General features: G+C 36.8%; 1 protein-coding gene across 2 annotated transcripts in view; it reads right to left on the bottom strand.

The window, feature by feature from the left end:
- Nucleotides 1–2,055: 2,055 nt before the first annotated feature.
- LOC150102842 (calumenin-like) overlaps nt 2,056–27,326 on the bottom strand; it is a 58,509-nt gene continuing 33,238 nt past the window's right edge. For both annotated transcript variants that reach the window (XM_090398243.1, XM_090398244.1), the window contains exons 2-3: nt 19,888–20,295; nt 2,056–3,126 (exon numbers count right to left, since the gene is read on the bottom strand). In XM_090398243.1, coding sequence (XP_090254369.1) covers nt 2,570–3,126; nt 19,888–20,293 — 963 coding nt within the window. In that variant the 5' untranslated portion in view covers nt 20,294–20,295 and the 3' untranslated portion in view covers nt 2,056–2,569. The remainder of the gene's footprint in view (nt 3,127–19,887; nt 20,296–27,326) is intronic.

The raw sequence follows: 27,326 nt of genomic DNA, 5'->3' as shown, positions 1-27,326 counted from the left end.
TTGATGCCTTATTTCTACATTTTGCCAAGAGAATTATTGCAAAGGCAATGGCATATCAAGATATTTATTTCTAATTGATCATAAATATCTTGATATGCCATTGCCTTTGCAATAATTCTCTTGGCTTCTCACTTTCTTCATCCCACTTTCTCTCCATACTCCTTTGCTCTTGACTCGTTCCAGTTCTTTGCTTCCTTCTTAGCCTTCACAGCTTTATTATTCCTTGCACATTATTATTCCACCACCAATCCTTCTTCTGCTCTCTAATCTTTCACCAAGCACCTCAACTGCACAGCTCAGAATTGTGTCTCCACCAATCTTGTACACTTTCTAGTCCATCCAAAATCTTCTAACACCCTCTCCTCAAAAAGGTCCCTCACACTCTTCTTTTAAGCGAAACCACGGAATTGTCTTAATCCCATGATTTCCAAAGGTTAAAACATTATTTTCAACCTTATTTTAAAGTCTGCACACAACAGCAGTGTTGCTGCACCACTTGATCTGTTGGGATTACCGTACAATTTGTTAATTCCTTAAGATGTTGTTTTCTTCTAGTCAAGATGTAGTCAATTTGTGAACTGTTGTCACCACTTCTAAATGTTATCAAATGTTCTTCCCTCTTACAGAAAAACAAGTTCACAATTGCCAGATCAAATGCTACCGAAGTCCACAATCCTCTCTCCTTCCTGCTTTGTAGTTCGCTCTCCATGTCCATCATGCACCCCTTTCACAGTCCCTATTCTGTCTTCCTATGTGTCGAAGTCTCCTCCGACAATCACCACCTCATTTTCTTCCAATTCTCTCATTTCTTCATCTAACACGTTCCAGAACTTTCTCCTCTGCTGAGCCAATGTGAGACATATGTACATAAGATGACCACTTGCTCTTCTCCAATATGTTTCATTTGCATGATCCTTTCATTTCTCCTACCCACTTCCAGTACTTTGCCCTTCATTCTGCCACACAATTCCAATACCGTTTCATCCCTGTTTATTCGCCTCGGCATAGAACAATTTATATCTGAATTTTGAAACAATAAGTCATTAGCGCATTCTGGCAGAAGGTTATTCCAAACAGCTCTCATGCAACTAGAAGACACTTGCTCCCATGAGTCATGAATGTTTTCAACTACGTGTTTCATGTTAAAATTTTCCCAAATTCTTGGACATGTTTTCTCCCATTGTTGTTTCTACTGTCTTTGAGAATGGCTTTTTAAGAAAACAGGCTTTGAAAGTTGCAATGACGTCTATGTCCATGGGTTGTAGCAATGATGTCATATTTGGTGGAATTTTGGTACATTTAAGGGTGCGTTAATTAAAACTCTTGGCACGTATATCAAGGGATTGTCGCAATTAATTTTGGCACGTTAAGCAAGGAATACCTTTATATTATATAATGAGTTCATAGAGAATAAACACCTCCATAACCCAGCTGGAAGAACAATCCCATGTCCTTTGATTTGAAAAGACCTAAGTTTGATTCTTGTCATGACAAAAATCTTTATATGGGCTTTTTCAGTTGAAGGTGGTTAGCAATCTCATACGCAGGTAGCAGTTTTTTTTTTTTTTTTTAATAGAAATTCAAGCTTTTTATCCCACATACATGCAAATCAGACCTGAGAACATGCAATTTACAGACAAAAGTTATCGGTGGCAGATTGCACTGTGTGTTGATATCGGCTTGGTTGGCTGAGTGGTTAGCGTATCCACTCTCCAGCCAAAAGGCTGGGGGTTCAAATCTAGCCATGGATGTTTGCGATTGTCTGTGAAAGCACTAGTGGTGGTAGTCGGTGGTAGATGGCGTTGGATGATGAATGTTGGTGGAGCAATGAGATGAAAAGTTGTAGAGTTGATGCTCTCCCTCGATGGAGAGCATCTTTGGACTCCCTGGAGGTGTGATGTAATAATAATAATTGTGTGTAATGGAGTATAGTGCCCTCTGACGATGAGTCTTTGGACTCCTTGGAGGTGTCATGTAATAATAATAATAATACAATAATAATAAACTGCAACATTTAACCATTATTTCCTTCTGTAACTGAGCTATAATTGTAAATTATTAGTAGTAATACATGATTTATTCTGTTATATCAATTGCACATTTTGCATATTACATTAGAATGTTTCTGAATCACACAAAGAAACTGTACATTATATGTATTTTATATTATAAATATGGAATTTATTTAAGAAAGGTTTAAAAAAGGCCATTTTGTTGTATCACATAGTTGTCATCTTCGTTTATCGTACAAGTTGTGTTCTGAAAACATCTTTCTAAATATGACTGGTTTCCTGCTTTAGATATATAGTTATTTAAATGAGCTCTTTGTAAACTCAACATTTTTTTCACTTCTTCAAAAGACTAATTCATTGCTAGTTTATTTTTAATCTCAACAAATTTTATTCAAAAATATATAATGAGCATTCAGAGATGGACAAAACTTGTTCAATAGGAACATTTATAATATTAAGTAGATTCAACAAAAATCAAAAATACTTATAAAAATATAAAATTTTATAAAAAAAATAAAAACTCAGTTTCATACAAGTATATCTTCTTATTCATTGATTCAAAATTCATCATGTGGAAAAGAAGTAGAGCTATCTTCAGGTTCCCAGTAATGAGGAGGAAGTAAAGTAATAAAAAGTTCATAATTGTTGACAATATCAGATTTTGTTAATTTACTATCTTGATTCTTATCAACTAATGACATCATTCTCCATGCTTCCGCTTCATTGCGATCATATGGAGGAATAACCCAGTTCTTAATTTCTTCATTATTTAAGCTTCCATCTTTATTTTTGTCTAAATAATTTGTAAAGTGAGTTTGCTGAGATGGGGCCCAATTTGGATCATTTTTTTCTTCTCCTGCTAGGGATTTTATATGCTCCATGTATTCTTCTAATGAAACATCTCCATTTTTATCCTTATCCATATCTTCTATAGCCTCTTCAACTAAAATTTCATTTAAATGGGTTGATTCTTCAGGATATAAATATTCTCTAAACTCTTCTTTGGAAAGAGCACCATCACTATTTTGATCAGCCATTTTCCATCGCCGTTCTGCCCTCAGCATCATTTCCTTCGGTGTTAGCCCATGTTCAGTTTGATAATCCTGTTCTAGTACTGCATGGGGAAAAAAAAAAAAAAAATTAATTCTAGTTTTGCTGTGACAAGAAATATTGAAATTTTTGTGACCTGCTTTGAACAGCTATAGATTTAGGAACTGAAATAAGTATACTTTTTATGAATCTTCCTCATTATGAGTAGTCACTATGAGGCTTGTTTTCACATTTTAATAAAAAATGTTTTTTTTTTCTTCTTCCTCAGGAAAAATGTTAAACAATATAAATTATGTTTATATCCTTTGCAGAACTAAATTGCTTAAACTGCATTCAATGTTTAAGGTGGAGAGTTACTAAAAGTGAAAGATTTCTAGTCAAAAATACACACTATGACATTTGGGTAATGAATATAAGGAGACAAGGATCATGAATCAAGAACTTGCTAATCTGGTAATAAGGATAGCCTGCAAGAATATCTGCTTATTTAAACTTAAGTCTTGGTTATGCATAATTAGTATGATACATTTTTATAGCTTATCACAACATAACAGGTATAAAGAATAAATATTTTTTATCCAATATTTTGACTACAGTAATTCAAACATTTTCAAGGATGAAAATATGAATATTAACTTACACTACCATCATGCACTATATATTAATGACAAGAAATTATTATTATCGCAGTACTCCGTGTAGTCCTTACTCATCCTTTGTTCAAGTGCTAAAATGATTATGCATGATGTATCTTCATGACTGGGTCGCATATAGAGGCGAATGACTTTATATCAATTGCCTAAGTGATACACCTTTTCACTACTTATATATGGGAAATAAATTCACTACTTATATATAGTGGTTTATTCAGGAGTAGAATCCAAAAGACGGCCTGTGACTAGTGGTGTGCCACAGGGTTGTGGTCTTGAACCACTACTGTTCAATTTGTTCATCAAGCGTATATCATCCAGGTGGTGACATTGCAAGAATGAATGAACCAGTAGCTTATATGGAAACTGTCGTGAATGAAGTGGAGGTGAATAGTCTATTACAAAACTTCAATGTCAATACATCTGTGGGATTGGATGGTATACTAGCTCGTGTCGTACGTGAAGCAGCTAAAGAATTGTCAGTGCCCTTGACCATTTTGTTTAATTTGAGTCTCGGGTTAGTCCTGAGGGGGGGGGGGGGTGGAAAGAGGCAAAATAGTTCCAGTGCATAAAGGAGATTCCAAGACTGCTGTTGTAAATTACCGACCAATCAGCATAAAGGAATCTTTGTCAAGGTCTTGGAGAAAATAGTCAAGAGGAAAATACAGGATTGAATAGATGAAAATGGGATATTGTATGGGGGACAGCATTGTTTTGTGAAGGGTAAATCATGCCTCAGTAACCTGTTCACGTTTTATAACACAGTGACGGCTGAACTGGATAAGGGTAATGGGTTTACAGTGATTCTACTGGACCTCGCTAAGGCCTTTGACAGGATACCACATGCAATTCTAATCCGTAAACTGCAGCATATGGGGATGGATATAGGGTTGGTGAGATGGATAGGAGGATGGTTGATGGAGAGATATCAGAGAGTGGTTTATTCAGGAGTAGAGTCCAAAAGACTGCCTGTGACTAGTTGTGTGCCGCAGGGTTCTTCTTGGACCACTACTGTTCAATTTGTTCATTAACGATATAGGAAAAGATCTGAGAGGAAGTGTTCATTTGTTTGCTGATGATGCAAAGTTGGGTAGAGCAATAGTGAGTGCACAGGATGTCAAAATTTTGTAGGATGATTTGGAGGACTGGGCTAAGGAGATTGGATGTCAATTTAATGTGGCAAAGTGTAAAGTTATGCATTTTGCAGTGAAAGATTAGCAGCAGTATATCACATTGGTGGAACCGTACTCTAGGAGATTGACGAGGCCAGGGATTTGGGAGGGTTGGTAGATAGGGAATTGACGTTTAGGGGACACATCGCAAAAGTGGCTAAATCAGCTCATCAAATCACTTGGTTGCTGAAAAATACTTTAACAAGCAGAGACAAAAAGGTTATTGTTCCTCGGTTTTGAGCCTTGATAAGACCCTATCTAGACTTCTGTGCATAGATATGGGCACCAGGATTTCTTCTTGATGGGGAGGAGGTGGAGAGGATCCAAAGACGAGTGACCAAGATGATAGCAGGTCTATGGAATGAACCTTATGAGAACACATTGAAGATTTGTGGGTTGCAGAAATTGGTTGATAGGCAGAAAAGGGGTGATATGATTGAGACATTCAAATTACCGAAGGGTTTCTATAAGATTAATTCAGAAGATATTTTTGAGAATAGGACTGGTGGTGAGGGGACTAGGGGCCATGCATGGAAGCTGGGCCAGAGTGTGGTTAGCAAGGGTGTTAGAGCTAGGTTTTTTACTTGGAGAGTGGTGAATGAGTGGAATAAGCTGCCAGAGTCTGTTGTGGGTGCCATGACTGTGAATGAGTTTAAGGCGAGGTATGATAGATACTGTGTGAATGTCGAATAGTTGTTCTTGACATGATGTTAGGGCCTCCCTTGATGAGTCTATCAACTCGTTGGAGTTGCCCGTAATAATAATAATAATATTGGTGATATGATAGAGACCTATAAGTTAGAAAGGCGTTGTTATCGGATCAATGTTGAAGATATTTTACAGAAAATGGTGGAAGATTAGGGGAGAACCAGAGATCATCCCTGGAAGCTGTATAAGGAGGGTGTGAAAAGCAGATTTTTTGCATGCAGAGTTGTGAATGAATGCCCTTGCATGCGAGAGGTGGTGTCTGCAGAGAATTTGAGTGTTTAAGGCATGGTATGATGAGCTATGTGAATGACAGAAGGACCTCTTGACTCCATGGGATCTTAGAGTAATAATACTAACGTATGTGACTTCTGTATTACTTCAACCTTAATATCCCTTCTGGGTTTGGCTCCCACTGACGAGATCTCAATAAAGGTCAAAACCAGTCTGGGTAGTGGTGTTCATTACACACACTCTAAAGGATGTGCTTTTCAAACTTTCCTTATACTTGGATAAAGGATTAAACGAAGAATATAATTTGTAGAATATCATTTACAGCACTAAAGCCACATTCAACATAATATGATGATGGGAAGGGCAACAGTAATTTTCTTCTAGAGAGGATAATGCTGGGTATAGAAACAATGGCATTTTCATGCTTTATACCAATGACAGGAGTATTTGGAATAAGGGAGAGGATTGCTGGCACTGATAGCATCAGCCTGGCCCTCACGGAGACGTGGTTGACAGAAGAGGATATAATAACAGGAATAGAAGTTGCTGGGTACAGCATTTTTCGGCTGGATAGGAAGGTAAAGCGTGATGGTGGAGTACTGCTTATGATAAGTGATGACCTATGTCGTCTAAGAGTGGAGGCTTTGGAAAGCAGGGACACTAATGATTTTGAAAGCATATGGTGTGAGGTGGAGGTGGGCAAGACAGGATATTTAGTGGGGCATTGCTGCAGACCAAGGAGCACACAGGGTGGGGACCAGAAGATGTTGAGACAACTGAGCGTGGCAAGTGCAAGAAGAACAATTGTGATGGGAGATTTTAACTACAGCAGTATAGATTGGGGAAAGGAAGATGCATGTAGCAATAGGGGAATGGAATTTCTAGAATTCTTGAGGGACAAATGTCTTAGGCAACAGGTAACAGAGGGAACAAGAGGTTCAAAGAGTTTTGGATTTGGTTATAGCATCAGAAGAGCTGATAATAACTGAGATGACATCACTCCCACAACTTGGAGAGAGTGACCATATGGTTTTGACTTGGAAAATGAATAGACATGTAGGAGTATCAAAGAGACGGGAACGTATGTGGAATTATAAGGTAGGTGATTATAATAGTCTAAGACATCAACTTTGGGAAGTTTCGTGGAGGGAGGAATTGGAAGGCCGGGATATCATTAGTGCTTGGGAAATTGTGAAGGAATATTTGTTAGCAGCAATGGTAAGCTGTATTCCACGAGTGAAGAAGAGGACACGATTTGGAGTAAAGTGGAATACAGTATACAAACAATATTAAACAGGAGCTACATGCAGATTATTACTACAAGAGGCTATGGAAGAGATATAAGGAGACAAGTGAAGAGAAGATGAATGAAGAATATAAATATGTGGCTAGTAGGAGGAGAAATGACTGTGGAAGAATGACATTGTGGGATAAAAATGGGAATAGAGTGACTGATGCAGAGGACATAGTGGAATTGTTCAATGAACACTTTATTGGAGTATTTCATCCTGGAGAAGTCAATTTGAATACTAGAGGGACAGGGCAGGTTCGAGGTTTAGAGGTGCAGGAGGAGATTGTGTTCCACATACTGAGTACTCTGGATGTTAGTAAAGCTGTGGGACTGGATGGTATTTCACCACGAGTTTTGAGAGAATGTGCTAAGGAACTGACAGTGTCCTTGACCTGGCTTTTCAGTGAAAGTCTGGCTGCGGGAAAGGTGCCCATCGAATGGAAGGAAGGTAAGATAGTGCCATTGCATAAGGGTGGTAGCAGAATGGAAGTGTCTAATTATAGGCCAGTTTGTGTGTCATCAGTAGTTAGTAAGATCTTGGAGAAAGTAGTGAGGGACCATATTTGAATTGCATTGGGCAGATGAGGGTAATGTTATCAGTGAGAGTCAACATGGATTTGTGAAGGGGCGCTCTTGATTTAGCAATATGCTAGCCTTTTATGATTAAGTTACAAGCGCATTAGATGAGAGAAAGGCATATACTGCCATTTTCCTAGACTTACTTAGCAAAGGCATTTGTCAGGGTGCCACATAATAAGCTGATATTCAAGTTGCAGCACATTGGTCATGTCAGATTGGTCAACTGGATTCAGGATTGGCTGTCCGATAGGTATCAGAGAATTGTGTATGGTGGAGCAATATCAAAGAGGCAGAACGTTACAAGTGGGGTTCCACAGGGCTCAGTACTGGGACCTATATTGTTTCACCTTTATATCAATGACATTGTCTGTGGATTGCAAAGGGGGGGGGGGGTATTCAGTTGTTTGCAGATGATGCGAAGCTGGGAGGATTATTAGTAATAGTGCAGATGTGGTAGCCCTGCAAGAGGATTTGAATAAGCTAGATAGATGGGCAAATGAATGGGGGTGTCAGTTTAATGCAGCAAAATGTAAGGTCTTGAGGTTTGGGAAACATCGATGGGACGCTGTATACTCTATGGGAGTAGTTAAACTGGAGGAAGTAGGAGAGACAAGAGATCTAGGGTTGATGGTTGATAGAAACCTGAAATTTAGGGGACATAGTGCAAAGTAGTGAAGGTAATGCAGAGGATTGCTGCAATAATGAGAAGGACACTGACCTGCAGAGATAAAATGGTTATCATTCTGTTGTATAAGACTGATCAGACCACACTTAAGACTATTTTTCTCAGATCTGGTCTCCAGGATTTGAAGGGAATAAATTAACTGTGGAAAGATTACAAAGGCAGATAACAAAGATGGTGTCGGGACTGTACAATGTTAGTTATGAGGATCGATTGAGGGAATGTAGACTGCAGAGTTTGGTGGATAGAAGGAGAGGTGATATGACTGAGACTTTTAAACTGTTGAGAGGCGGTTAGAGGGTTGACACTGGAAGTTCTTTCGCTTGGTTGAACAGCGGGAAGGAGTGATGAGAAGAGGCCATCCCTGGAAGTTACGAAAGGAAACTGTGAGAAAGAGGGTGAGGAATGGTTTCTTTGTATGGAGGGTTGTTGAACCATGGAATGCACTGCCTGATGGAGTGGTGATAGTGAGAACGGTCAATGCATTTAAGGAGTGGTATGATAGACTGTGTTTCCTAGGAGGGACCTCCCTCGACGAGTCTTTTGACTCCATAGAGGCCTAAATAATAATAATAATAATAATAATATAATTTATTGGCATCTTTAATTTATATTTTAACCAAGTGACAAAACTCTCAACTGCCATCATGCACAAATGTAAGGTGTAACAAAAATGCTAGTACACGGAGCTGGAGCCATTTACTCAAGTGATATACTTGAAAAAAGGAATTAGAATATATTCATTGTTCATAAAACTACTTAAGATATAATCATTAAAAACAAAATTAAACAGGATTACTTCCCACTTAATAACATGCACACCAATACAGCAATAATATCACTTCAAAACAATAGTAGTTCCTTACAATGGTGTAGTTTCTGTAGTGGGAAAAATTATATAAAATAAAAACTCCAGGTACACCACTTATAAACCAATATTTAAACTGACTAATCTTCTCTGCTCTCTTAAGGATGAAATTCACCCATTATCAGCAGAGTGTAGAGATTAAATTGCCAACATAAACTCCCTTATTATGAATAGCCTGGTAGACCTGCAACTAAATGGGAAAAAAAGGCCAAATTACATAATTAAGAATCAATATGGGCAATATGCACTGGCAGGTCACAGCCACACCCTACATGGGGTTAAATGGAGAAAATCTGTTATTCCACAGACTAGTTTAAATGAATGATTAGTCTGGAATCAACTTATGCTCTACAAAATACCCCTAATTCAAAACAAATTTGGATGCAACAAACTGCCATATATCTGGTAGATGGTCATCCTCTGTATAAATTAATCAACACAATCTGACCACCTGTGGATACATTCAGAAAATGAGATCAAAATACCCGAATATTTGCTTGAAATTTCATGTTCTTATTAGATTTTGCTTCATTTGCCTTCATTATCATAATACTTGAAACTGCCCTAGTTACTGCAAGCAAAGTACTGATTAAAAAACAAGTTTAAATGTTTTGCATGTTGTGTTATGATAATCTAAAAAAAAAAGAAAAAAAATAATACTAATATTAAAACAAGACCTCTAGGAGAGATAGACTTTAAAGGATAAGAGACAGTATTGTGAACAGAGTTGCATTAAAAATGAACATCAAATCACCAAACTCCCATCTCATTTCATGTTAGGATCAATGGCCTGCTATGGCCAAGTAACTTAGTTTCTTATAAATCTGTTACTGCTTATGATAGGGCAATTAATCCTATCAGAAGAATGCAATTTATAGTCATAGCAGACCATCCATGACAAAACATTTAGCTATGCTGGTTTCCATTCATTTGATGCAGATTAAATCCAGGTGAGAATTTGTAAAATTCTTAGTGTTGCAACCAGCTTCAAAGAACAAGAACACAAAAATACCCACTTTCAACAACTTTGAACTCGTGACTGCCAAAGATGCACCAATTAGATCACAGGTTATGATGAAAATAGTCCTGTTAGTTCCTACTAATCATAAACACCTTCAGCACCTATTTCTTTTGCTTAAGTTATTACTGATCCTCCATTTACATGCTACCTCAGTATTACAATATAAGTACAGACTGAAGTGTATTGCCTCTAGTACCTGATTACTATCACCACTGAAGCAATTTTTCTATAAAATGCACCTAAACAGTATCCCTGTCAAATTCACAATATGGCTACACTGTGTTAACGTGTTTTTCATTTGGCTATGCTTCAGTAATATGTCAGAAATGTTTTTACCACACCTCAACAGTCAATGCCTAAGGATCTGTTTCACAACTAAAATCAAAAACAATAACTATTTGCCCTTCCTTAACATACTAGTTACCTGGCTACCAAATGGATCTTTATCCTTTTTAGTCTACAGAAATCCACCCCATACTGGTAAATATATCCACCACTGATCAAACCACCACCATCCAGCAGCATGGTATTATTAAAGCTGTAAGCAAACAGAGCTAAAACAATCTGCTTGGACCACAAAGATTGCTGACTGTGGGTAGGGTCAGTTTCAAGTAGGAGGTATAATTGATCTCCGAGTAAGATACATTTTTTGATCATATATTCACCTAATACGCAAATAGAACACATACTACACCAGGGGTGTTCAACACGTCGATTGCGATCGATCTTGTGTATTCCTCCTTACTTACAAATTTATTTAAAACTGAAAACATAATATTTTATTTATAAACAGCGAGCTGAGTGAATACGATTATAAGCGTAAAAACTTGATTGTAGCTTAAATATTCCAAAGCACATTACAACGATTTTTTACTTAGTTAAGTCCCATGAATATTGTAAAAAAATAAACTTTGTTTGTCTCGGTATAGTTTGTATTAGATGTTTTTGTAAATAACTTTTGAAGCTAACTGTATATACTGCTTTAATAAGAATATGTTATAGTGTTAAAAACAAAGGCAATGTTTTTGTCGCCCAAGCTGTACATGGCAGCATTAGAAAGATTGTTACTGAAACTTGTATGAGAAAGGCTTGCAGGGTTTAAGTGTAAACATCTCCGAAGTCAGTCAGAAAGAGCTCAAACAACTTTCCGGCCGGCAACTTACAATCAAAAGAAAGCGGAGGAGAACAAAAGGCGTGCAGAACTTGAAACTTAAGATGAAAGACTCATACCGATTCTTTACGAGTTGCCAAATTTCATGCGAGGTCTCAGAGGAGGCCTAATTAAAAAGGGACTGAAGCAAGCAGAAGGGGGTCCTGGTTCCAGAATTGCTGTCAGAGAGGAGGCCGCCCAGTCCAGAGTCTCTGTCAGAGAGACTGCCTGGATCCACATTGCTTGAGAGAGACTACTTCTAGGCCGCAGACAAGGTTTCAAATTGATGAAAGGAAGAGTTCCAGTTGCCGGAGAAAAGTTTCCAGGCCAGGTTAATGTCAGACATTCACCAGTGTGTTGTGTTTTCATTACAATTTGATGAATCAAACGACTTCACTAATATTGCTCAGTTAATGGTATTTATTCGCATAAATACCATTAATCTTGGTATTTCAAGAATATTCAAGTAAAGAATAACTTTTGAAAATTATATCATTATTGGGAAGGACTAGGGGAAAAAGACATTTTTTTGGCATTTGATGAATTTGTGAAACAACACAAACTTCCGCTTTTTAAACTTGTGTCTATTGCTACTGATGGTGCTCCTGCAATGATAGGTAATAAATCCTGCAACGATAGGTAATAAATCAGGATTCATTTCATTATGTAAAAACGATGACAAATATCCAGATTTTTTAAACGTACTACTGTATTATTCACCAACAAGTACTGTGTAATAAAAGATTAAACACAAAAGATGTTTTGGATATCACATTTAAAACTGTAAATTCTGTTCGAGGAAAAGTTCTGCAACGGTAGTTATTTAAATTACAAGCAGATGATGATAGGGAACTTCTGTTGTACAATAATGTTCGCTGGCTCAGCAGAAGTCAATTTTTAGAAAAATTTTTTGTATTAATTAACAATATAAAAAAACTTTTCTAGATGAAAAAGGAGATATTTATCCACAATTGAGTGATAAAAGATGGTTGTTACACTTATAATTTTTAGTAGATTTCTGTACGAAATTAAGCAATTTAAATTTAAAGTTACAAAGTAGAGATAAAAATTTAATTGACATGTTAAGTTCAATAAAAACTTTCCAACAATACTTACTTTTATTAAAGAAAAATATAAATGACTGAAAATTTAGACATCTCCCATATTTATTAAAATTTTTTGAACAAAATCAAGAAATGCTTCGCTATTATTTAAAAGAATTTATTCGTGAAATAGAATTAGTTGAGGAAGAAATAAATTCAAGATTTAAAGATTTTAATAAAACTGAAATGATTGTATTTTTTATCAATAATCCATTTCAAGAAAACTTGAATATCACAGAAATTTCAAATAAAATTAGTGGGCTGTTTGATATAAACCAAGCTGAATGTTTATTAAATCAAGTAGAACTTGAGATAATAAACATTCAGAATAGTTTACATTTAAAATCAATAAACAATGAAGTCATTTGGAAGTATGCAGATGAAAAATTCCCAATATTGATACCGAGCGAAAAATTCTGTCGTGTTTCGGATCAACATACTTGTCAAAATCCGCTTTTTCAAATATGACCGTCATAAAAAATCAACTAAGAAACCAAATTACAAAAATGATCATTTGGATGACTGTCTGCGATTGGCCACTTTTTCATATCAACTTGACTATGAAAATATATTGTGAGATCCAAACAATGCCAAATTTGACATTAACTTTTTTTTTTTTTCCCTAATCAACCAGCATTTCCTGTAACTTGAGTTTGGTTTTCCAAAATAGAGAAATAAATATTTTATTCCAATATATTTGTTTTTTTTTTTGTTGTATTAAAATAATTAAAAGTGATAAATAAATTTTTAAATACACAAATAAAGTTTTCAGTTGTGTATTTTTTTTTTCAGTTGTTTATTTGTGGATAATCAGATATCAGGTTGGGGGAACGTGATCTATATAAGAGTAGATCGGCAAATAACTTTTTATAGAAAAGTAGCTCGGGCAGTAAAAAAAAGGTTTAACGCCACTGCCCTACACATTCATAATAGAGAGGATTGGATTGGTTACCTTACTTTTAAGTGGCCAATCACTTTACTCTCTCATCTTTACTTTTTTTTTTTTTTTTTTTTTTTTTTTTTTTATCTCTTTACCTATCTCATTAATAGCCACACTTCTTCCTATGCTTTCAATCTGCATGTAGATTTTCAGTTGCCAGGTAAAATAGCCATAGGGCATAAAAGCAAATAAGATTGGCATGTCTAGGAAATAGAATACGAATGAGTTACTTTAAGGGATACGGGGCTATACCAAAACTGACCATGATGTCAGTGTCTCTGAGGATCATATCTGAGAAGCAGGATTTGAGGTGCACAACTTTTTTTTTTTTTTTTTTTTTACATTGGAAGAAGTGTGGCTAGTAATGAGATAGGTTAAACAAAAAGAAGTAAAGGGTAAGTAAAGAGAGTAAGGTGCTTGGCCACTTTAAACTAAGGAAACTAATCCAATCCTCTCTATTATGGATGTCTAGGGTGTGTTCTATTTGTGTATTAGGTGAATATATGATCAAAAAATGTTGATCTTACTCAGAGATCAGTTATACTTTCTACTTGACACTGACCCTACCTACACACAGCAATCTCTCTGTGGTCCATGCAGATGGTTTAAGCTCTGTTTGCTTACAGTTTTAATAATTTCATAGGGAAGAAGTGAGTGAGAGAGAGAGAGAGAGAGAGAGAGAGAGAGAGAGAGAGAGAGATTGGAAGTTGTAAGAGTTGGTGATGACAGTGAGGGAAGATCTAATATCCACTTTGCATTTCCAAACTGAAGCCCTCTGGCTTTTTATTTTGGTAATAACCTTTATCGTTACTTTTCAACTGAAGATAAGTTGGCTGGCTTTGTGCAGATGTGGAAGGGCTGGTTGTTCATCCCAAAAAACAGCCAAACTAGCAAGTGGAATATAAGCAATTTACAGCCATGGTAGATGAGATTAACTGCCTTACATTAAGTAGCATCAGAATTTTAAGAAGCCAAGTTATTTGGCTATGACAGGTCACTGAGTCTACATGAAATGGCAGATAGGAATGGTAGGAGTATGGAATGCATTTTCCAAGAAGGTGGTAGATGAGATTAAGGAGTGTTATGATAGAATCCCACAGTGAGTCTTATGACTATGATCCAGAATAATAATAAATTCATTAATTTATTAATATAATTTATGACACATTATTATTATCAGGGTTCAACAAATATGATCACTCACTCACCCATGGCGACTAGATTTTGACAGCTGGCAAGTAGCTGCAGACTGGACAAAGAATATGCATAATATAAAGGTTCATTCTAGCAACAAAAATCATTGCAATAAATTTATATTTTCCAAAAAAAAATAAATCTTTTTACCATTCTCGTTATTCTTATATTATACAATGACTACTTCTTGAAATGATTCTTTAGTTCAAGAAGTAGAAGACAAAGGAAATGTTCTCCATACAACAATGCTGCATTAATGTGTGTGTGTGTGGGGGGGGGGGTAGATTGATTAACTGGAAGCTGTAAGAGTTGGTGATGACAGTGAGGGAAGAATAATAAATTGACTTGTTCGGAGCATCACATAGAGATTCAATGATTCAGAGTGCCAGAGGAATGCTTGGCTGGTGGAACGATAGTGTGGCAATGGCAGTGACGAGGGGTGAAAATGTGGAGATGATAGTAACAGTTGCGACTAATGACCTGAGAGGAAATGTGAATTGCACAGCACAAGATTTGAGGTTGATGATTAGAGATAGTGCAGCAGAAATGAGTCCAAAGAAAGACAGTGAGTGTTGCCATGATATGATAATGTGGAGCGGAAGAGAAGAGTGGTGATAACAAATGAGATGACAGTGAGCATGCATAGGAAAAGATTTCTGGAATAGGTGGATGCATAGAGTACATTTGAGGAAAGAAGAAAGTTACATGCAAGAGATGGATTATATTTGAATGCAGAGGGGTGCAGGCATTTAGAGAAACTTGTTTTCTAAGCAAGTAAGTGTAAAGGGCAGGGAAACTAGAATTGCAACAGTGGAATGTAGCAGGATGGCCTTGTGGGAATAGTGGCTTGAGAAATGAGAGTATATGCTATATTACAGAGCCAGGTCAAGTATGAGGAAGGGGGGTGGTAATAATGGCTATATAAGAAAACTAACAATGCATTGGGTTTTCTCTATACAAATACTAGGAGCATTAGAAATAAAAACAGAATGAGTCTGTGGCATCGAATGACTCAGCTTCTTCAAAGGTTGTTGCTATCAGTAAAACTTGGTTAACTGATGTTCAAACAGAGATGGAAATCAAAGGTTAAAGCATATTTAGCAGGATAGAGAGGATAAACGTGGTTGTGGAGTGTTACTTATGATACGAGATGAATTGTGTCCTCTCAAGGTGGAGAATCAAAGAGATAACACTAATGACTTTTGAAAGTGCATGGTGTGAGATATAGATGTTTATATGATAAGATATTCAGTGGGATGTTGTTACAGACCAGGAAATATAACTGGCGATGAGCAGCAAATGCTTAGGCAAATTAGTTTGGCAAATGCAAAGCAAGTGATCATTACAGGGGACATCATCACATAAACTTGACATAGGAGGAGACAGCATGCAGCCATAATAAGGGAACTGAATTTTTGGATTTGGTCATAACATCAGAGAACCTTGATTGTGATTGAGATGTCATATTTGGCACTATAATCCAAGGAGAATCCCAAGGAGTTTCTTTTTTTTTTTGCTATATAGAGAGGAGGAGGAAAAAAGGATAGTGGACAGATTACCTTGTTGGATGGAATTAGGAACTGGGTGACAAAAGCAGATGACATAGTTGAGCTATGTGATCTGCTTACAGTGTTCTATCCTGGTACAACAGGCTATATTCCTGAGTAATGAAGTAATAGAAGTGAAGGAAGCGGATGTATTTCGAATAATGAGTACGTTAAATGTTAATAAGGTAGGGAGACTAGATGAAATTTCACCAGATGTTTTATAGCAATGTGGAAATGACTATGCCATTAGCTTGGCTGTTTAATGTAGTTCTTGGAATGTGACATATTCCTGGAGAGTGAAAGGAAGGCAAGGTAGTACTTTTGCAAAAGAGTGGCAGTAGAATGGAGATATCAAACTATAGGCCTATTTGTGTTTCTTTAAGTTAAGATTTTGGAGAAATTGTTAAGGACTTGTATACAGAATAGGGTATATATGAAGGCAATATTATTTATGCATGTCAACATCAATTTGTTAAAGGACACTTCTGTTTTAGTAATCTGGTAACCTTTTACAATGACAAGCTGATTTTTAAGTCACAACATATGGGTTTGGATATCAGGTTTGTGGATTGGATTGGTGACTGGCTTTCTGGTAGATATCAGAGAATTGTATATGAGGGAGCAGTATGAGGGAGGAGGAAGGTTACAAGAGGAGTTCCACAGGATTCAGTACTCTAACCATTGCTTCAATCTTTATGTCAATGATATTGTCACATGACTACAGTGAGAATTTAGGTGTTTGTAGATGTGAAGCTTGGAGGGTTATTAGTAACATTGCTGATGTTTTGGCTCTTCCAGTGGATCTGAATAGGTTGGAAAGGTGGACAAACAGATGGGATGTCTGTTTAATGCAACTAAACATAACATTTTAAAATTTGAGATCCACAGATGCGATACTTCATACTCCCTTGCTGGGGTTATACTGGAAGAGGTGGAGGAAGCAAAGGATCTCGGGGTAATTGTGGATACAGATTTAAAGTTTCGAGGATATATTGCAAAGGTTGTGAAGACATTGATTACAAGAGATAAAAGTATCGTGGTCGTCCCATTATATAAGCTTTGGTCAGACCACATCTGGTTTTCTGTGCTCAGAACTGATAACCAGAATTTGAAAGGGATGAAGTAATCTCAGAGAGGGTGCAGAGACGGATAAAAAAAATGATGTCAGGACTGTGCAATGTTGATTATGAGGACAGACTGAAGGCATGAAGACTGTAGAGTTTGGTGGATAGAAGACAAAGGGAAGATATAATCAAGACATAAGCTATTGAAGAATTATTGTGTTAACAGAAGAGATTTTTCACATGGTAGAATGAGGTGAAGGAGCAAGGACAAGGATCATCCCTGGAAGCTGCAAAAGGAGAATGGTGAGTAAAAGGGGTAAGTAGTAAGTTTTTTGCATGGTGAGTGGTTGGAGCATGAAATGCATTGCCTGAGAGAGTAGTAAACGTGCTGACAGTGGATGATTTTAAGGAGTGGTATGATAGATTTTGTGCTGATCTCCCACAATGAGATTTCCTGAACTCCATGGAGGTCAGGAAATAATAATCACTTTATGGAACTACTGTTGACTTATTGGGAAATATCATTAAAAAAATGGGGAGAGTGGAATCTTGGGCAAGTGGAACATTTTTTGTGCAATATGGATTTTGCATCATTTGTCGAGGCCTGATTATTATTATATGGGCCTCTTCATGGAGTCAGACTCATCTGAGAAGAGCCACATCATTCTTTATACATAAAATATCTATCATACCTCTCCTTACTCATTCTCCATCAAAGCACTTACAACTACGTCTGGCAATGCATCTCACTCACCACTCTGAAATCAAAGAACCTAGTCTCCATATAACCATACTACTCTTACACTACTTCCTGAGATGATCCCTTGTTCTCCTCCTACTCCGTATTACTAAAATTTTCAGGAAATTACAACATATACTAGAATATTAATTGAAAAGCTTTAATCAATACCTTCCTATATTTCAGCAATGTTACACTGCCATCTTCTGGGAAGATGAAACTATGATATGTGCATGCAGGCGCTAACAACAAGCAAATGAGGCTGAAGAACAAGCTTCCCAAATTCGGGGCAGTCTCATACATCCAAATTTGTTGAGGTTCGGGAAGTTTTTTTTTTTTTTTTGCAATTTTTTTTTATATCAGAGCTGAGGCTGATTCCAGGAATAATCTTTCATTTATATTTACTGTGGTGTAGTAAAGTGACTCTTCCAACGTATTCTGAGGTGGGTATCTAGTGCATGGTCAGCAAATCCTGAGGGGCTGTAAGGTGAAACCGGATGTAGTATTTGTGTTCAGATATCCTGACATTAGCTGTCCTGTCTGTTTGACTGTAGTAGAACAGTTTACAACTGCAAGGGACCTGATATACTCCAGGTAGGTCTAGGGGAAGTGGCTGGTCTTTGGTGGAGCAGATAAGGGATACCAATTGCTTATATGGTTTGTAACAGGTAGTCAGGTCATTTTTTTTTTTTTTTGTATATTTTTGTTAGGGGGGAAGGGGGGGTTGTGGATAACTGGTTTTAATATTTTCTGGATTTTTTTTGGGTTGTAGCCATTGGCTAAGAAAGTGTTAAGGATATGGTTAAGTTTAGTAGTTAGGGCATTGTCATCTGAAGAAATAAATTTAGCCCTGTGATATAGGGTTTTTATAATCTCATATTGCTGTGAGAGAGGGGTGGGTGATTGCTGGTGTATGCATCTACCTGTATGGGTTGGTTTTCTGTAAGCCAGAGATCCATCAGGCTGGCATGTAATCAGAGTGTCTAGGAAAGGGAGACTGCATGTTTTTTTCTCATGTACTGAAAAATTTCTTTTGTGCACATCTGATATTGATAATTTATTATGATCAATTTAATGAATGATCATTTATTAAAATAATTTTAGTTAATCATGACTGCATGTACTTCTCTCAACAAAATTAAAATGCAATAAATACATTTCTTCTTTACTTTTGTTTTTTTAATCTGATCCACACATGAAAGGCCACATGACCTATAGCATGTTAGTGCTATGGTGTGGGCAAGAGGAATATATTCACATTTTCCTTGAACAGCTGTGGATTGTAATCTTTGGGGAAGGCAGAGTGGGGGAAGACTATTCCAAAGGATAGAAGTAGATGGAATGAAAGAGGAGGCAGTGAAGTCGGTTAGGTGAGTTTCAAGATGGACTGTAAAAGTGTGTTGGTTAGCAGTGGCTCTTGTTTTAATGATTCTGGAGGAGAGTGGAGGAAAAATAGTGGGCAATTCAGCAGAGCACTATCCATGAAAGTTTGTAGAAGAGGCACAAGGCAGAAACGGAACGTCTGTGAAAGAGGGATTGAAGTGAGAGAGGGGTCATTAGTTAGCTGGATGGCCCTCTTCCAGACAGAATCGAGCAATCTTAAAGAGGATTTTGGTGCGCTACCCCAAATATGGGAGTAATATTCCATGGCTAAGCAGATTTCGGTTTTGTATAGAGTTAGCAGTTGTGAAGTGTCTTGTGCAAAAAAGTTTTTCTGGCAGCTGCAAAAGCTATAGTTGAAATGTGGTTGCTCCAGGAAAGATGAGGTGTAGTCAGTCCAAGAAGAAAATTTATTATTGTAGAAAATTAATTGGCATATGCAAATATTAAGGGATTACAATTCACTGCACATAAATGAATACTGTATCTTAAAATCCAAAAATTACCTTGATCAGGGTATGTAATATTCTTGTATTTTTCCCAAGTTAACACCTGTTTCTGCTCTGGATGATAACCTTCCCATGATAGTACATCTTGCACTTGAGGATCATAATAAGCCCACTGACGTTCCACATTTTCTTGAATGATTTTCTGGTGGACATTTCTTATCCATTCACGCAGTTCATCTATGGTTATATAACTATCCTTGTTTTTATCAATATATTCATCTACTAATTTTCCAAGATGGATTTTTATTTGTTCTGGACTTGGCTGCTGATAATAACCATGTTTTTCAGCTTCGTTTTGAGAGTTACTATCAGATGATATAGGCTGCTGTTGCTCCACATCTACTGAGGAACAGGCAATAACAATCCATAAAAATAAGATATATGAAGGGCAAAAGTGCATCATCTCTGCAACAAAACATTGCGAACAAATCTTTAGCATTCATTACTACACAATTTAGTTAAATTCTGAAAACAATCAAAATACTAAAATACTCTAACTTACAGAAAGCACTTATAAATGCATTTAGAAAAATATATACAAGCAGGCTGCTTCATTAACATGAAGAATGTAAAAAAAACTTTGAGCAAAAAAAGAGACTTGTAACAGAGAAGCCTGACATGCAGGCACAAATTTGACTTGTTTGTCTGTTTGCTTACTTGGGAAATGGAGTAAAACCAGGTTTAAAATAGCTTGGTATCTTTAACATTTATTATACCCAAGGTAAAATACTTTCTACATATATATCTCATCCAGAGATTTTTATTTAATAAGGTTAAAATACTTATAAGCTCTGTATTACTAAAATCTTGGTATTTCTAGCCTGGCTCCCACTGATGAGACCTCAAAAAAGGGTGAAACCGGTGAAGGGCTATTATGAGTACGCTCTCTTAGGGTTTTTGCCTTAAGGGAGCAATTTGAGTCTCCGAGGAAAGTGTTTTCCAGCGCGGCCCGGTGAGGGGCTTTGTTGGTGAATGCTTTTCTTCGGAATATGAGCAGTTCTGCTCTGTGGTGGTGGTGGGTGGATGCCCACAATTGACTGGCCTAGGGATCGTCCGAATTTTTAGAGACTGCTTTACTTATTCATAAGGTCGAAACCGGTCTGGGTAGTGGCACCCTGCCTTTAATACATCGCATCATACATCTCCTCAAGGAGATGGGCTGTGCATTAAGGGTAAATATTAAGAATAGTGATCAGAGCTTATTCTACTTTTACCATGAGTTGCCTTGACTTGCACTACTTTGAGGGTCAGCTAGACTTCTAATACGTGCAGGCACAAACTTGACTTGTTTGTCTGTTTGCTTACTTGGGAAATGGAGTAAAACCAGGTTTAAAATAGCTTGGTATCTTTAACATTTATTATACCCAAGGTAAAATACTTTCCACACACACATTTTAGAGTTACCAAGTAATTTTTATAAACTTGGTTATTTTACTCCTAAAAAAAACTTATTTACATAATATATTATATATTTCGGAATTATATATAAAAACGTTGGCTAATATAGGAGAGAGGGGCTTCCCATAGCTAATCCTTTGACCTGTTTATAAAGTTTACCTTCGAATTCAAAATAGCCAGAGTTTACAGAGCGAGAACATTTTATTTGAAATCTTGTTCTTTAAAATATGGAGAACTTCCTGTGTCAGAATGTTGGTAAAGAGTGCTACCACGTCAAAGCTCACCATGATGTCAGAAGATTTGAGTTTTAAGTTCTTGATTTTAGAGACAAAATCTGTTGAGTTTTTAATATAAGAAGATTTTCCCGCATAAGTTTTTAACGATGACGCCAGATATTTGGATAACCTGTATGTGGGCGAGTCAATGCTGTCTACTATAGGTCTCAGTGGATAGTTTTCTTTGTGTATCTTAGGGAGACCACATAACCTTGGAATGAGTGGGTGTAAAGAACGGATGGAAAGCCATGTATTTCGTGGAATTTCTGTGGTCTTTTGTAGGAGATTATTGGTTCTATTGAGGATTTTGAAAAAAAGGCAATCTCCTCTTTTAGTTTAAAACCAAGAATTTGGCTTAGATATGTGGACGATATGTTCACATATCTCCCATATGAGGAACATATCAGATATGTTCCTCATATGGGAGCATAGTATTGAGAATCTTCACAGGTTTCTCAACCACTTAAACAACCTCCATCAGGATATCAAATTGACCATGGAGATTAAAGAAAATAGTTCCCTCTGTTTCCTAGATGTTAAACTCACCAAGCACCTGAATCAATACAAGTCTCTATATTTAGAAAGCCAACAGACAGATATTTGCATGCGTCCTCACATCACCATCCAGCGCAAAAGTTGGGTATTATATCAACTCTTGTGAATCGTGCAAGATCTGTACTGTCAAACGAAGAAGAACTAAAAAAAGAACTACAACATCTGAAATGGATCTTTAAAAGCAATGGCTGCTCTTTAAAAAGTATCAACAAACAATTATCCCACCATCAACGTAGAGACACAGGATGACTCCAAAGGTTATATCTCCTTGCCATATATCAGCACACTATCCAAAAAACTGAGTAGAATCTTAAAGAAATTTAACATACAAACGTGCTTCTTGACTCTTCCAAAAATAAGATCAAGTTTCAGCAACTACAAACAATCTCACAACCTTCTACAATTCCCAGGTGTATACAAAGTCACATGTGAGTGCAGAAAAACCTTACTATGGTCAAACGGAGAAATCTATCCTCCTACGTCTCGAGGAACACCAGAGAGACATTGCTTGCAAGAAAACCAGAGCTACTGCCCTATCAGGCCATGTCATGTTTTCAATAAACACGAACAACGAAAACCGCCAACATGAAGTAAATTGGACAACAACTTCAAACCTACATATTTGCCACGATGAGGTAGAACGCTACATTGTCGAGTTAAAAGAAATCACCTTGAACCCTCTTCATACGAACAATAATCTCAGCTATAATTTGCCTGACTCTTTCAGCTCTACTATCAGATACTGGAGATCGCGTGGTTGCACACACGCACAAGTGTACAACAATAGAACTTTAACATGGACTATAGCTCAAGTTCATAATAACTGTAATTTACAGTCTAATATTATAGCTTTATAATTGTATAGCTTTAGAGCATCTCAATGTTTTTTCAGTGTCTTTTAATAGCTTTCTATGTTCTTAACACCTAATGAAGTCAATCATGATGAAACATGGTGCGTTTTAAAATAAATCTCATTTTGTTATAATTCTCGGATTTTTAGTCAGTTTATCTTATAATACACACACACACACACACACACACACACACACACACACACACACAGGGTGATTATAAAATAACGACAAGTGTTCAGAGCCCTCTAGTGAGTAATGTATTGGATGAAACACACCAATATTCAGTAGACGTACACAGTGGAACATGGAGTTCGATTTATCGAAAAAAAAAATAGTACCCAAAGTCGCCAACAGGGGAAATTTTGGCGCTGTTTACCGAGTAAAATGCATTAATTTGCACTATCGTGTTTTTCGTGAGCGATCATTCAATAAAAGGAAAGCCTGTGAGATTTCTTCTCATTCGTAGACTAACTGCTTTTCGATGCCTCTTACCTTACGTAAGCGTGGTTTGTTAGTCAAACTCTATTATCAGCAGAACAATAATGTCAGTGCTTATCTTCATGATTTTTGGCGTATGAAAAATTTACGAAAAGGACCAATTAGTGTAACAAACTTACGAAAACTGATTTGGCGATTTGAAACTACTGGAACTCTAGCAGTGCAGGTAGGCAGGGGACGCAAACCAATCAATCACCAACAAGTTGAACCAGTTGCAACTGCTATTGTGGAACAGGAGATGACGAATGTGCAGGGATATTGCTCGTGCACCAGCAATATCCCGGCAAACGGATATTGCATACACAACAGTGTGGAAAATCCTACATCAGATGTTGAAGTTTTACCCCTATAAAATCAGTCATGTTCAAGAATTGCACCCTGGTGATACGACCACACGAATCGACTTATCTTTGAGATTCTTAACGTGCATGGAAGTGGATGATGCATGACCATGGCAGATTTTATGGAGTGATGAAACGCACTTTTATTTGAATGCCGATATTAACACATGCAACTGTCGCATTTGGGCTGCAACTAATCCGCACGTGTGTCTGCAGATGCCTATCCACTCGCCCAAAGTCACAGTGTGGTGCGGATTTACGGCATCTTTTATCATCGGTCCATACTTTTACGAGGAAAATTGCCAAAATGGACCAGTGACCTGTTCCATCAATGCTAACAGGTATGCCAATATGCTACAGAACTTTGTGGTTCCACAACTTCAGCAAATAGGATGTCTCTATTCGACCATCTTCATGCAGGATGGTGCACCACCCTACATCGGACTTCAAGTACAGCGTGTTTTGCGACAACATTTCTCTGACAGAAGAATCATTAGTCATGCATTTCACACGCCATGGCCACTGAGATTGCCTGATATCAATCCTTGTGACTTTTGGCTGTGGGGATTTCTTAAAAGCATTGTGTATTAAGAACATGTACACGACATTCCAACTTCCCAAGATCGAATAACGTTACACGTGAGACAAATCAATTCCGATATGTTGCGAGCTACTATGGAAAATGTCGTACACTGTATACAGTTCCTGGAACATCAGAATGGTGGTCATATTGAACCTCATTTGTAATTAACAATAAACGTCCTGAAATTGATGTGTGCCGTCTCTCATTTGCCATTTAGTCATTCATTAGTCACACCTACTAAAATTAATTTGGCAGCGCCAAAATTTCCTCTGTTGGCGACTTTTGGTACTTTTTTCTTTGTTAAATCGAATGCCCATGTTCCACTGTGTACGTCTACCGAATATTTGTGTGTTTAGTCCAATACATTACTCGCTAGAGGGTTCTGAACACTTGACGTTATTTTATAATCACCCTTTGTATATATAGAACGATATATATAACAATATCTTAGAGTAGTTCCAAATACTACCGCTAAGATCTTATTTCGCTTACTATAACAACAATAGTTGGTCGTAAAATTATATATATATATTTTTCTATATAATAATATTTTTTTATATAATAATTTTAAAAAAATAATTTTCTTTTTTCAAATTTTTTGCGCTTTGCAGGGCCCGGTGCCACCTCACAGTTCGCACACCCATGAATACGGCCCTGGGTGCAAAATAACCTAGCACCGACACGCCTTAGTTTTGGCACACTGGGCGAGTGCCCGGTCAGCTCACTCCTTAATCCGGAAGTGACCATCCATGTTTTGTGCTACTGAAATTCTGAAATAGGTCAACTTATTTAGTTAGATACTGTGTTTTTCTTACTTGTATATAGTGCCTGTAGGAGGGGAGAGAAGTTGGTTCATTTTCATTCGTTGTCTTTTCTAATTTATGCATTATCACTGCATTTAGCATAAAGATTCTAATCGTCTCTGTACCGTGTTTCGTGCTACAAAGCAACATTTTTCTTGCAATTGCAGAATTGTGTCTGCTGGAAATTGGATGTTTATCACTGTACAGCATGGCCCCACATGGACAGGGCTCTAGCTTGGGGGACCCGTCTTGTCGGGTCAGCAAGTTAAGTGAGCCTAACAAAAGACAAAAAGAAACTTTATAAAATATGAACGAATATGTGCCAAGAGGGACTACTAGCTTTTGCAATAGTTTCAACCCATTTTCCATCTTTTCAGACTTAAGGTTACGCTCTGAACTTCCCATTCTAAAGGATTTACTTTACTTTTCGGTTTACGTTCGTTTAGCGTGCTTTCTATGCCGTCGTTACCGGCACACTACTCTACTGGTGCGTATGCTACGGATGCTGAGAGAATTTCTCTTTTATTCGTAAAAGAGAAGGCTTTATTTGATAGTTTTAGTTGGTTAAGTTGATCTCAAGAAACTGAAAATTTTCTACAAAATTCTTTATCTGAGAAGAATTTGTCTTGTTTTAATTAAAATTTTGCTAGTTAGTAAGTAAAAGAAAATATAAAGCTTTTTTTTTAATTATGATTTTTTTTTGTAAGAAACAACCTTAATTATTATTTCTTTTCGGATAATCCAAATTTGAGATATTAAAAATATTTATATAAATTGCTCTCAAGCAAGCAAAGACGTTGTAGTTAAAATAAATAAAATCCCAATGTCTGATCCAAAGTACAAACATAAGTCCGGATCTCAGAAGAGGAAACTTAAATCCGAGAGAGAATCCAAAACATCGCCAGGTCGTCCATTCACAACCAGATTTTTCAAATCTGAAAAAGAAAACGACATAGTTCCCAGTACTGATCATAGTGAAGGTGGTGATAATGTTTGTGGCAATGAAATCCAAACAGAATATCAGTGTCAAATCGAAACTGATAAGGCAGTCGAAAGTCAAGCGACTGTTACATGTGAACCTCTTGCAAATGAAGAAAAGGACGCAAGTGAAAAACCTGCAGGAGGAGTGACTATGGAAGAATACAGTTGATGCTTCAGTTGCAGGCTCTGTTGAGAAATCTGATATAAAATATGATGACCCCAGTACTTGGCCCAGAGTAATCTCAAACAACATGCAGCAAGAGATACTACGAATTATTAGCTTTCAAGAATTCCAAAACATTTATAAGTAGCCAAAAACGACTTAATCACCAAGCAATTTTGTGCATTGAAAATGATTTGGCTAAGCGAGTTGATTTTACTGACATTATTGACAAATTTGCGTCGACAAAAACTAGAAAATATACTTAAGTAATTTTGAATATTATTATTAGTATGTATTATGTAGATGTTGGTAGTTTTTAAATAAATATTACTTTTGTGTTATCATTTAAACTAACTGATCCTAAACCCTGTATAGCAATGTGTTGTCCTTAACCTTAGCGACAGGTAGGGGGGGCCTCAGGATGTGGGTGCCATGCTGTACAGGAACATTTTTATTCCAGACTTCTGAAAGAATAGGTTGTTATTATTGTATTTTTTTAAAGATCGTCTTCGATCAGTTTCGTATCTGACATGCAATCTAGTAATGATTTACTACAACACGTTTACACATGTAAATGGCCGTATATGAGCGCCTTTGTGCAAACTTTTAAAAATCCCGCCCCCTTTGAAAGTAATTAAAAAAGGAACATTTTTTGAATTATAATACATATTTATTACAGTAATAAGTACAAGAATAACCACAGAAAACAAAACAAGGAAACTACATATGAAAAGTAAAGTATATAATTATGCATAACAAAATCATTTTGAATCATATATATACATAAGTTTATAAATACAACAACATCACGTACCTTATAAAATCATTACGATTTTATAAGGTACGTGATAACACAAAATTTGTACCCTTGGTGGTTTTAATGCCACAAAATTTTTAATTCACCCAAGTCTAAACTATCCATAATATCGTTTTCTATAGAAATTATAGCCAAATATGTTAAACGTTCTTGGGTTATGGTTGATCG

This window comes from Typopeltis vanoorti, chromosome 9, assembly GCF_054136105.1.
Source record: "Typopeltis vanoorti isolate ZY-2024b chromosome 9, IOZ_Tvanoo_1.0, whole genome shotgun sequence".
In the NCBI taxonomy this organism is placed as follows: Eukaryota; Metazoa; Arthropoda; class Arachnida; order Uropygi; family Thelyphonidae; genus Typopeltis; species Typopeltis vanoorti.
Note: the sequence above shows the minus strand (reverse complement) of the source record. Positions and strands in the feature narration are given on the sequence as shown.